Source organism: Balaenoptera borealis (assembly GCF_965194805.1).
Source record: "Balaenoptera borealis genome assembly, chromosome: 11".
In the NCBI taxonomy this organism is placed as follows: Eukaryota; Metazoa; Chordata; class Mammalia; order Artiodactyla; family Balaenopteridae; genus Balaenoptera; species Balaenoptera borealis.
The window spans coordinates 26,630,762-26,643,177 of NC_138868.1; the positions used below are offsets into that span (position 1 = coordinate 26,630,762).

The 12,416-nt window shown below is 34.9% G+C and overlaps 1 protein-coding gene across 2 annotated transcripts in view; it reads left to right on the forward strand.

Moving 5' to 3' along the window:
- The window catches only part of CCDC73 (coiled-coil domain containing 73), a 106,423-nt gene that overhangs the window by 55,115 nt on the left and 38,892 nt on the right, over positions 1–12,416 (forward strand). For both annotated transcript variants that reach the window (XM_082343695.1, XM_082343694.1), the window contains exons 9-11: positions 8,150–8,281; positions 8,797–8,856; positions 10,247–10,330. In XM_082343695.1, the coding sequence (XP_082199821.1) occupies positions 8,150–8,281; positions 8,797–8,856; positions 10,247–10,330 (276 nt within the window). The remainder of the gene's footprint in view (positions 1–8,149; positions 8,282–8,796; positions 8,857–10,246; positions 10,331–12,416) is intronic.

Consider the following 12,416-nt stretch of genomic DNA (forward strand, 5'->3'; position numbering starts at 1 on the left):
AAAAGTTCAGGATATTTAAAAGCTATAAGAGCTATAAAATCAAAAACATATTTTCAGTCGAAAATCATTTTGTGAAGGTCTCTGCTTTTAACTTAATATGCTCTTAAGATTACATAATATATAAGAGAAAAAGAAAGACATAAGAAATGATTAGTTTTTACTTTTGTCAGCCACATACTGGGTTTTTGCCCCTTGCCACTCCCTTCCCACTTCCCTGTTGTTTCATAACAGTTATTGTAATAGGAATTGATGTATTTTAGAGTATCTTCTATAAAACTTAGCTGATTACAACAGCTCCATGCTTTCAGTTGTGGAAAAATGTATTGACAGAAAGACATAAGACATTTGTTGCACTTTGTAACCTAAACAGAAGAAAAACTTTTAGAAAACCAATCCTTTTTTTAATTCAGAGAATTGTAAGCTACTTTAAGTTTTAGCCATACACCTCAGTTTAATTATATTTTTATCAATAGGACATTGTATCTTAGGAGTGAATCTAGAACAGATTACTATTTTAAAACAAGCCATCTGGGCTTCCCTGGTGGCACAGTGGTTAAGAATCTGTCTGCCAATGGGGGGGACATGGGTTCGAGCCCTGGTCCGGGAAGATCCCACATGCCGTGGAGCAACTGAGCCCATGCGCCGCAACTACTGAGCCTGCACTCTAGAGCCTGCACCCACAACTACTGAGCCTGCGTGCCTCAACTACTGAAGCCTGTGTGCCTAGAGCCCGTGCTCTGCAACAAGAGAGGCCATTTCAGTGAGAAGCCCGTGCACCACAGTGAAGAGTAACCCCCACTCGCCGCAACTAGAGGAAGCCTGTGCACAACAACGAAGACCAAATGCAGGCAAAAATAAATAAATAAAATAAATAAAATTTAAAAAAAAACAAAAAAAAACAAGCCATCTAACTAATTTCTAAGTTGTTTACTTTATACAGGTGTATCTTGCTCCAGGAAAACCCAATATAAAAAAATTTAAAATTCAGAAAAATTGTTGCAAGTTTTCTTTTAAAAATTACCAGTTTAGTGCACAAAAAAGCAGCTTGAAAGCAAGGTTTTAGAACACCATGTGCAAAGCAAAGAAAGATGTACATTATTTTAAACCTAATATCATTGGTGTCTTTTAAAAAAATCAGTTTAGCATAAAAGATTTTTTATTACTCAGGTGGTGTTTGACTAAATAACAAGTAACATAAATATTAGTCAAACATCCTGAAAATCTGAGTTGAGATTAAAACTTTGAGGTACTCCAACAGATATTTTTCCTTTAAACTAATCTCCTAAATTTTTAAAAACTTAAATTAATTGCTGAAATGACTGTCTTTATTCTTGTATCCTTCAGTGTGCATAGTCAATTTAACTATCATCCTGTTTTTGAATGTTTATCCAGGGTGGATATAATAAGATCAATAAATTCTTTTATTCAGAAAGTTTGTTGAGTCAATGACCATATGGCTTATGAACTAGAATGTTTTATTATATTGTCTTATGTCTGTAATTGTTGTTTTCTAGAATATTCTTGGATCTGAATTTGTAATGCAGAATTAACCCATTTTAATCTCACAAGTTTAGGGCTGTTGATTAAGACAAGTCAAGGTTCTAGCCCCAAAATATGCTGTTCTTTTAAAGTTAGTATAATGTTAATGACTCACCACCTACTAAGCTTTATTTTTTTATTATCGGTAAGAAAACTGTAGTGGTCTGTTCACATTTAAATGAGGACCATCTATTTGTAACATGGTGGTCTACAGGGTTGTGGTTGTTACCTTGATCAGAGGAAGCCATCTGGTTCAGTCAGTGATTAAACCCCCAGCACTGTACTTTCCTATATGCTATACAATATATTTAGCACTATAACACCTACCACTTTCTATACAATTTTACAAATTGACTATGAACTATCGTGTCATTAACAATAGTCTTATTTGGCTGACATTGACTGCTGTCACCAAGTATTTTTATTGCCATTTGCTTTATCCTGAATAAATCAACTTTGATTTCATCAAATCTTATTTTAGGCAAAGATGTCACATTTTTTAAATATCATGTTCATCACTCTTTTCTTCTTATGTTCATTAAAATTTTTAGTTCTTCTTAGATCCCTGACTGTATTAAGGTGCTATGGGATAAGTATGAAACGTGGTTCTTTTCCTTGAGGAGTTCATAGTCTACAAAAAAAACTCTTATTGTAATCAGTTATGAAATAATGAATCTTAATTCTTTAAATAAAGAATACTTAGTTATTCATAACACCATTACGACTTCAGACCACTTTATTCTAAAAGTAGAGAAAATAATCATAGAATCCCTTGAATTCACCTTAGTAGTAATAACAGGTAACAATGCCTAGAACATAGTAGATGCTCAACAAATACTTGTTGCATAGATTATTACATGCCAGGCACTTTGTTAGTTTTAAAAAAAATTATATCTCCATTTTACAGATGAGGAACTTGAGGCAGAATGCATTTAAGTAAGTTACCTAAAGTTACACAACAAGGAAAATAGAGTGAGGTTTGGAACCCAAACAAATTTGGCTCCAGAACCTGTGATCTTAACCATTCTACTGGTAACAGTAACAGTATAAGCAATTCATCCGCATAAGTTTCTTCTCTGCTTCATTCACCATTAGAAAACATATGTTTATTAAAAGGGGAAGTTGCTAATATTCATCCTCCTAAACTACTAGGTCCCCATAGACCTTGACTCTGCGTATCTAGACTAGTATTTCCATTACCTTGAAACTCATCATTAAATACTGCTTCCTTTGGGCTCTGTCATTCAGCCCTTCTCCTTCTCCAACCAGAGCATCCTTTTCTATCACCTGTACCATTTACACACCCCACTCTGTTCTTAGATTGACCTCTAGTCTTTTAGTCTCCATTACTTCACCCAGTCCATTGGCCTATTCCTGCCTACACATAATTCCCTGCATAATATTTCTCATTTATTCTGTTAATTTTAACTCATACTTTACCTTTTTTCTCTAAAACTAAACCTTTCAACTATAGTCATCTGAAGGAGGTACATAACTTAGATGATACTAGTGTTGCTTTTCTCCTTATATTCTCATTTGCAATATGAATTTAATGATATCTGCCTTTCCTATTTTATATATGTGTAAGAAATATAAAATAATATGTGGAAAAGCACTTCAGAAAGTTTAACATGCATAGAAATTTATGGGATTATTGTTACTTGCAAGTGAAATTAGGTTAAAATTAAGGCAAATTTTGATGGTGCAGTTTTTCTGCACCATAACTATAGGTGGGTTATATGCATAGGCTTTCAAGACAACTAAAACATTGCCTCATCTGATAAATTTTTTATCAGATAGGAAAGTCTGAAATTTCTTCCAACTCATTAATTGCTTTTTCCCCCTTCATGCTTGAATTATATTCTATTTCTACAATGACTAGTTCTCTGCCAACTATTTGTCTTCTTCAGGTCCTCTCTAAATTTCATGGAATCATAAGGATCATCTGATCTACTGGTTTTTATCTTTCTTTGAGTTGTAGAACCTTCTGTTAAAGATGTGGAAGCTCAGTATTAAAACAAAGTAGAGCTACTTGTGCTTGAAGGGAGAGTTTTAGGAACACTGGAGCCATACAAGTTGGCTCTTTCTTCTCTATCAGCAGCTGTGGAGGGGCTCCATGGAACCTCTAGGACTTCTCAGAGCACAATTTAAAAACCGTTAACTGGATCCAACAGTTAGTTGAATTATTCAAAGTCAAGCATCTTGTAAAAAAGTCTCCATTTATCCTCACTTTGTACTGTATACTATTTGTAGTCAGTAATATTCTAAACAACCTATAAATTTTATAATGTTAGTTGAAATTCTTCATGTAGTGGATATTGTGATAATTCCTCAACATCTAGTGCACCTCATATGATCAGTCTGTCTCTAAGCCAATTAATATCATCTCCATTCCTTATGCCAGTATTTGGTTCAGGAATTAGCATGTGATCTAATTCTGGCTAGCAGGAGGTGGTTCAAAGAAAATTTTTCTTACTCTTTAATAAGAGTTCCAGGAAGAGACAGTTGCTGTGGAATACCTAAATTACCTCTTGCTACAGAATATATTTCATTATTATTTAATGGTTTAAGTATGGCTTTCTGATAGTTATAACCAAAGCATCCTAACTTATACTGACAATTCATGCTTTTCATTACAGAATATTGTATTTTGTACAAAATGATGTTTAAAATATAAAATGTATTAATTTTGAACATCTGTGTGATAGTTCACTTTTTAAGGGTCTTTGGGTACAAATAAATTCCTCCGGTTCGCAGATTATCTTTTTTTTTTCCGATTCCTCCAAAGCTGTATCATAACGTCTCTTTCTTTTCTTCATATTCTTTTTTTCAATTAGCTCATCCTCCTTAATTCCATCATTCACTTCATACAGATGACTTCATATCTATATTTCTAGCCTCACATTTCTTTTAATCTCCAGTTCTGTATTTTCAACTGCCTGCAGGTCATCGCCTTTTATGACTTACTGTAACTTCAGGATCACCCATTGGATTGATTCTTTATTCTCCCCATCCTTCCTCTTCCCCCTGCCAAAAAAAAAAAAAAAATCATACAACTCTCCTTTCAAAGGAAATCATCTTGCTCCCTATGACGGTGAACCATCACTGATACCTTGAAACTTCATTTGAGGGAATTCATCATATGTAACCTTTTATAATTTGAAAAATAATGAATGAACGATTTTTTTTAGAACAGTAACAGCCTATGGCTTAGGCTTAGTGATTTGTGCTTTTTGGCTTTCTTAAGAGTCAATCTCAGAATATTGTCCCTCTCTTATTTCTTGTCTTTAATAGATTTTTCATCTATTTCATCAGTGAAGCAGATTTTTCGTTTCCTTTCCATTTTCATGCATCTCTGTTTCACATTTCATGGTCTCTTATTTCTTCTAGCTTCATCTAAACGCTTTGAAATCATCTTTTTTCCTTCATTTCCTTTGTCTATTCAATTATATCTTCCTTTAGAATGTCTCATATTTTTCATTATCCATTTCTCAATGGTTTAGACATTCATCATCTCATGCCTGGATTAATAAAATAGCCTCGTAGCCAGTGTTCTGTTCTCCAGTTTTTATTCACTCTTTTTGCTGGACTAACTTTACTAAGTTACTAGTTTAATATTATTGCTTCTACGTGCCTGACACATGCTAGATACTTAGCATATGTAGTAGAAGGAATGATAAATTGAATAGTTCTCCTTTGTCTACCAAATCAAGTCCAAAACTTTTTTTTCCAGCTTTATTGAGATATAATTGACATATAACACTGTTTAAGCTTAAGGTGTACAACATGTTGATTTAGTCCCAAACTTTTTTAATTGGCTTTCCAGAACTTCCATGGTCTGGTCCCATTTTACATCTTCAACATTGTTTCCTACTACTTCCTAATAAGCATCTTCCATTCTGTTTAATCCAAAATCTTTGTTGCCATTATCATAATTCTTAATTTTCCCTGTCTTTTTACCTTTTCTCTCCTCCATATTCCCTGCCCCAACTTGAAATGCCTTCTCTCAACTTACTTGTATTAAACAGGATTGAGGCAGGAAACAGATGGCACATTGGTATGGGAAATTGAGAAAAGTTTGATGAAAGAGCTATTTACAGAGTTGTAGGCAGAGTTAAGGGAAACCAACAAGGGATAGAAGGTAGACCTGATGGTGGCAAGGGAAGGAAGCAGATACTGGAACCTGGAGGGAGCTATAGGTGAAGCTGTAGAAGAAAGCTACAGTTCAGAAGCTGTGACCTTTGGTAAAGGTACAGAGCTATTGCCAATTTGTTGTCATGTAGGGAGGGAGCTGGGGAAACACCTCCATCTCTCTCTCTTCCCAGCATACTGATTTACTGATGCCTCCCAGAGATTGAACCCCACAAGCCAGAGGGAAGGGAACTTGCTTGCTATATCCACAGATGCCACACCGGCCACAGAGAAAGTGGAGGGTGAATCAGGAGCGACAAATGAAGGATATCCAGTATACTACTCATTCTTCAACGCCTACCTCCTTCATTCAAACTTCTTTCATTATTCAGTACATGCTGATTGTTCTCTTTGTACATTATTTTGTCTGCCTGCTTTTCTGAGAATAAAGCCGTATCTCTTAACCCACGTGGTTACTTTAGCAGTCATTTTATGTAGTGCACATATCTAAAGGGAATATGTGAACTAAGACCAGTGAATCCATTCTCCTGGATTTTGGACTAGGGGTTAAAAGGTAATCAATCAGGCAAGTTTCCCTCTAGGTGGCTGAGGTTATAACATGTAGAACTCTGGAGGTATTGACAGCCCTGTTTTCTGCCGTTCCTTTTTCAGCTTCCTTGATACCACATTCTCTTGGTTTTCTTTCTGCCTCAGTTGACTGTATTTCTCAGCCTTCTGTATTAGCAGCTTCTTTAATCTATGAATCTTGGAGTTCTTTAAGACTCAGTCATTTGTCATCATCTTTCTTCTAACTAATAACTAAGTGACTGCACCTGTTTCCATAGCTTTACATACTATTTTAAAACTGATACATGAGAAATATGTGTTTGTTTTAGAAAAAAAGAGAAAACACCTAACAGCAAAATGAAGAAAATAAAAATTTCCTGTAATCTCACCACACTAATGAACCAACTTCGGTTCTTAAATACAACCTTTTAAAAATTGAAGTGTATTAATCAAGATTCTTAATTGTAAGATGATTTTTTTCAGCAAAGGAATTTGCATCTCAGACTTGGAAAACTGTCATAAACAAAAGAAGGTATATAACCAACTTCCACTACTAAGTTGTTGTACACTGCAGCTTGTACCATCACTGTTGACCATAGTAGATACTGCTACTGCTACAGCAGTATCACTGTTGTCCATGGAAGGTTGAAGTTACTAGCACAGCCCCTGCTATGTACCAACAGAAAGGTTTGCAGCAGTTCTTTTTCTTGTGTTACTAGTTCCTGATCCAATATCCAAGACAGGTGCTTCTGATTAGCAGAGCCTGGTGTCATGCTTATAAAGCTAGTATTTGGCATTTCCGGCTTCTCTAGTGGGCCTTCAAAATTCAAAGGGAGTTCAGGTGCTGTGTAATCAGGAATGTGAAAATCACATCCTTGAGTATTTAATATAGTCTATACACAAAACAGCAGTACAATGAAGTACACACCATTCAGAAGCTGGTGTTTCGGGATTTAAATGTGTTTGGATGTATCTGTTAAACTCAGTGGACATAAAACTTCACAGTGAAGACTTCTTTTGTATCCCCTTCAAGTCTATCCTCTACAATGATGCCAGAGTTATTTTTCTAAAATGCGAATCTTGTTATGTCATTCTCTTATTCAAAATCCTTCAGTGGTTAATTCCTCATTGTCTATAGGATAAAATTAAAACTCTTTAGCTTGGCCTACAAATCTTTCAATATTTGAATTTTGCCAAACTTCTAGTCACAACTACCAGTACTCTACTCCTCCCCCTTACCCATAACAAATTAGCTCCAACCATATCATATTAGTTCTGTTTCCCTGAAAAATATGCTCTTTCATGTTTCTGTACCTTTCTGAATCTTTTTGCCTGGAATATCTACTCATTTTTTTGTCCTCTTCAAAAATTTATCTTTAGAGACTCAGTTCAAATACCACTTTCCTGTGTAATGCCTTCTTGATGCCCTCAACCAAACTGTTTCATTCTTTATATTTCTATACATCCCTTCCTGTATTATAGCACTCATCACGTTATAATTATTTCTTACATAAATTTTTCTTATTAGCTGCTAATAACTTGGGAATTGATAATCTTTTATATCATGTTTTTATCTTAAAAGATTTTTGTTGAATAAGTCATCAGTGAAAACACCCTGCTTCTGGTTGGTTAGTTCATTTAGTTAGTGTATTATTTTTAAGAACAAAGATCATGCATTCTATCTTTGTGTCATTGCGTTTGCCTATTCCGTAACTACAAATAGCATTGGCTAATTATCTTGCAAGGAAACTAGGGAAAAAGGACCTTGATGGGCAAGTAGTAGTATCTTAATATATGAAATATAGTAAATTATAGTGATAGGTTTAAAATGAACTTTAAAACTGTCAGAAAAGTGCCTTGCTTTGATGAAACATGTGTACTGAATTCTCTGTTTGATGTTTCTTATGTTAAGGAACTTAAAAAAGTAACCTCAGACTTGATAAAGACCAAGGTCACATGTCAACAACATAAGATGGGAGAAGAAAACATCAATTTAACAATTAAAGAACAAAAATTTCAAGAACTTCAAGAAAGACTCAAAATGGTATTTAATTAAATATGTTCATGTTTATAAAATGAACATTTTTGTAAAATTTATGAAAATTTGAGATATATAAACAAGAAGATTATAATACAAAAACGTTCCTTCTTTGTAGAGTTAATATACATAGTAAAGATTTTACAAATTTTTAAAAAATTGCTAGATAATTTTTGGCATTATCAACAAAACTTTAGGATAATAAAATTTAGCTATAACCACTTTATTTTCACTTTAATATGGTATCAGGTAATCTTCTGATATAATGATATCCTCAGGAAAGCTTTTGGAGGTGAGAAATTCTGTAGTTTCTAACATTAAAGTTTATAAGTTTGCACCAGCCTGTACTGGGTATCTAACACCACCTTCAGTTCACTAGAGTCACTGCTTCAACAGTAAACAAATATTGGTTCTCTGGAGTAATAATAGGTCATCACACTCCCAAATTTGTTAAGCACTGGATTGAATGTATAATTTGCTGAATTTTGTATCATAACTTTAAAATTATTCACATTTTTTAGGAATTGGAATTAAATAAGAAGATTAATGAAGAGATTACCCATATTCAAGAAGAAAAACAGGCAAGCAATCATAAGATAATTTGGAAGCCAGTAAATATTTTAAAAACCAAATACAATGTGGGAAATAAACTAAGTTAAGTAACAAATGGAATCATGCCTAGGTCAATTCCTAGCACATAGTAAGCACTCGGTTGGTGTGTATTGAATAGATACATGTGTACCTTTTTTAACCAGGTCTCACCTATACTCCCATTAAAAAATAAATCAGAGGAGAAATGGGGAGATGTTCATCAAAAGGTACAAACTTCCAGTTGTAAGATGAGTTAGTTCTGGGGATGGAATGTACAGCATGATGACTTTAGTTAACAATACTGTATCATATATTTGAGAGTTGCTAAGAGAGTAGATTTTTTTTTTATGAGACTCCGAAAACATATTATTTTAAAAGTATTTATTTAGTTAGTTGAGGTGTAGTCGATTTACAATGTTATATTAGTTTCAAGTGTACAACATAGTGATTCAAAATTGTTATAGATTATACTCCATTTAAAGTTATTATAAAATATTGACTATATTCCCTGTGCTGTACAATATATCCTTGTAGCTTACTTATTTTATACGGAGAGTCTTAAATGTTCTCACCACATACAAAAAACTTGGTGATTATGTGTGGTGATAGAGATTTTAACCTTATTGTGTTAATTATATCACAATAAATATGTGTATCAAATCATCACGTTGTACACCATAAGCTTACACGTTATATGGCAATTATATCTCAATAAAGCTGGAAAAAAATTACATTAAAATATTTTATAAATAAATAAGATAAAAAGAATAAAAATAAATTAGTTTTTTCCTTAGTTTGGACCACTAGCAGATAATTATTGAAATGTGTGTATGCTTAGAGCATGCATTTGCAGGACATTATACTCTCATTGGCATTTATTTGATATTTATACTTATTCTATTCTAAAAAAAGATATGTGAAAGAAAATTTCTCCTGCTTCTTTTTTTTCTCTTCTGCTTTTCCTCTGTTTGATTCTGAATGCATGCCATGCCATCCTAGCCCACCAGCAGTGATATATTTTAGTAGTGATAATGTTTACCATTTGGGGGGAAAACCAACAAAAGTTTTAGTTTTGAATTCTTTACATTTTTCAGTAGTGTCACAGAATTCGTGGTCCATTTCAAAAACTTTGTTAATTATTTGAGGAACTCTTGGAAATAATACTTTGTAAGAAATCATGTAATACAAATTATGTTAAATATTAAATTAATAAAATATACCATTAGTTTATTTCAGTACATTGTTTATTATGGCATTGAAATTAAACTGTAAAGATAATAAGTTAAGAAACTAGAAAATATATTTTTAAGAATGAGTTTAGAAACATACCTACTGCCTTAAAACTTTCAATTAATATGTCATATTTATACTTTTTTATAGGGCATCATCATTTCTTTCCAACAATTGCAGCAGTTACTTCAGCAACAGACTCAAGCTAATACTAAAATGGAAGAAGAATTGAAGGTGCTAAAAGAAAATAATCAGGATATATATACATATCCTGATTTTATATATATATATTAGTATGTTTTCATCTAATGAGTTTTACCTGTTTAGTTGCATTCGTCTGTCCAACTTTATCTGAGATCATTTTGAATTTTAAGGGTAAAATATTGGCCTCCTTCATCAGCTTGTTATCAATGTCCAAAGTAATGAACATTTATTTTATTTTATTTGTTTATTTTTTCCCCAGCATTTTTTTTAAAGTATTTGTTTATTTATTTATTTATGGCTGTGTTGGGTCTTCGTTTCTGTGCGAGGGCTTTCTCTAGTTGCGGCAAGCGGGGGCCACTCTTCATCGCGGTGCGCGGGCCTCTCACTATTGCGGCCTCTCTTGTTGCAGAGCACAGGCTCCAGATGCGCAGGCTCAGTAATTGTGGCTTACGGGCCCAGCTGCCCCGTGGCACGTGGGATCTTCCCACACCAGGGCTCGAACCCGTGTCCCCTGCATTGGCAGGCAGATTCTCAATCACTGCGCCACCAGGGAAGCGCCCCCAGCATTTTTTAATGAAAATTTTTGAACATACAGGAACGTTGAGAGAATTGTATCACAAATAATCATATACCTACCTCCTAGATTCTACAATTAATATTTTACCTATTTGCTTTATCATATGTTTCTCCACCCCTTTTTTATTATATGCATTTCAAAGTAAATTGCAGTCATCCATACACTTCACCCTTAGCATATTACATCATGAGCATCATTAAATAGAGTTCAGTACTTGACAGATCTTTTGTTTGCTTTTTGAGGTAAAATTTATGAGCATGTTTTATTTTTTTATTTTTTTATTTTTAAAAAAGTTTTTTAAATTTATTATTTATTTATTATTTTTATTTTTGGCTGTGTTGGGTCTTTGTTTCTGTGTGAGGGCTTTCTCCAGTTGCGGCGAGTGGGGGCCACTCTTCATCGCGGTGCGCGGGCCTCTCACTATCGCGGCCTCTCTTGTTGCGGAGCACAGGCTCCAGACGCTCAGGCTCAGTAGTTGTGGCTCACGGGCCCAGTTGCTCCGCGGCATGTGGGATCTTCCCAGACCAGGGCTCGAACCCGTGTCCCCTGCATTGGCAGGCAGATTCTCAACCACTGCGCCACCAGGGAAGCCCCGAGCATGTTTTATTTTAACATTTAAGTTGCTAGTTAAATGTTCAGTTTTATCAAGTAACTGATTTAATTTTGTAGCAGATTGGATGGGTTTGTGTTTTTTTTTCTGTGTCTTAGAATTGTGGCCAAGATCCAAAACTGAAAATAAAAGGTGACAAGTGTCACCACATTCTAGGAGAGGAATCCGTGACCTCACAGAAATGGAGGGAGGGCAGCTCCCTCTTCACAGGAACATGATAGAACTGGCCCTATTACCATAACAATCACCCCATCATCCTCTTCCCAGTATGTATACGAAAATGATTGTGGAGGGGAAGAAGTTATGGCCACTGATGTTTTGGGAGTGAAGGTTCATTAAGAGAGATTTTTCTCTTACATCCCTAGTAGAGGGAGATGCACTTCCCCTCATGAATCTAAGTGAAGGAGTCTACAGGAAAATCGTGTAAAAATTGGGGTACAAAAAGGGGAAACTGCCATCTTGTTTTTTAGATGGATGCTTGAGATGCTATTGAAACCTGAAGGTCCACTGTGGTGTTGCCAGTAAAATGTGATAAGTTCATGTGGGAGAACTTGGCCTATGTTTCTTGAAGTGTGGAAGTGTATACCAAGAACATATAGACTGATGCCCAGTGCTAGTCTAGAAATTTCAAGGAGGAAAGTTTTTGGAGTAATCTGTTCCAGTGGAGCTTGAAGTGTGTATTGTGCTTGTTCTAATGCTATATGGCCCTGGAAGCGTGCAGAATTGAGAACATGGTGGTTCCTTGGCTCCACGTGAAGGTATGTGGAGGTTAGTGGAAGAGCAGGAACTGCCAAGTGATGGGATGTCCAACTCAAGAGAAGGCGTTGGGGACATGTTCCACTGGGGTGGCCAGTGGAAAATATTTGTGCGCCTCTGAAGGGATTCTTGGTAATGAAGGGTGAAGCTGAACATTTCCCAAGAAAAGTACA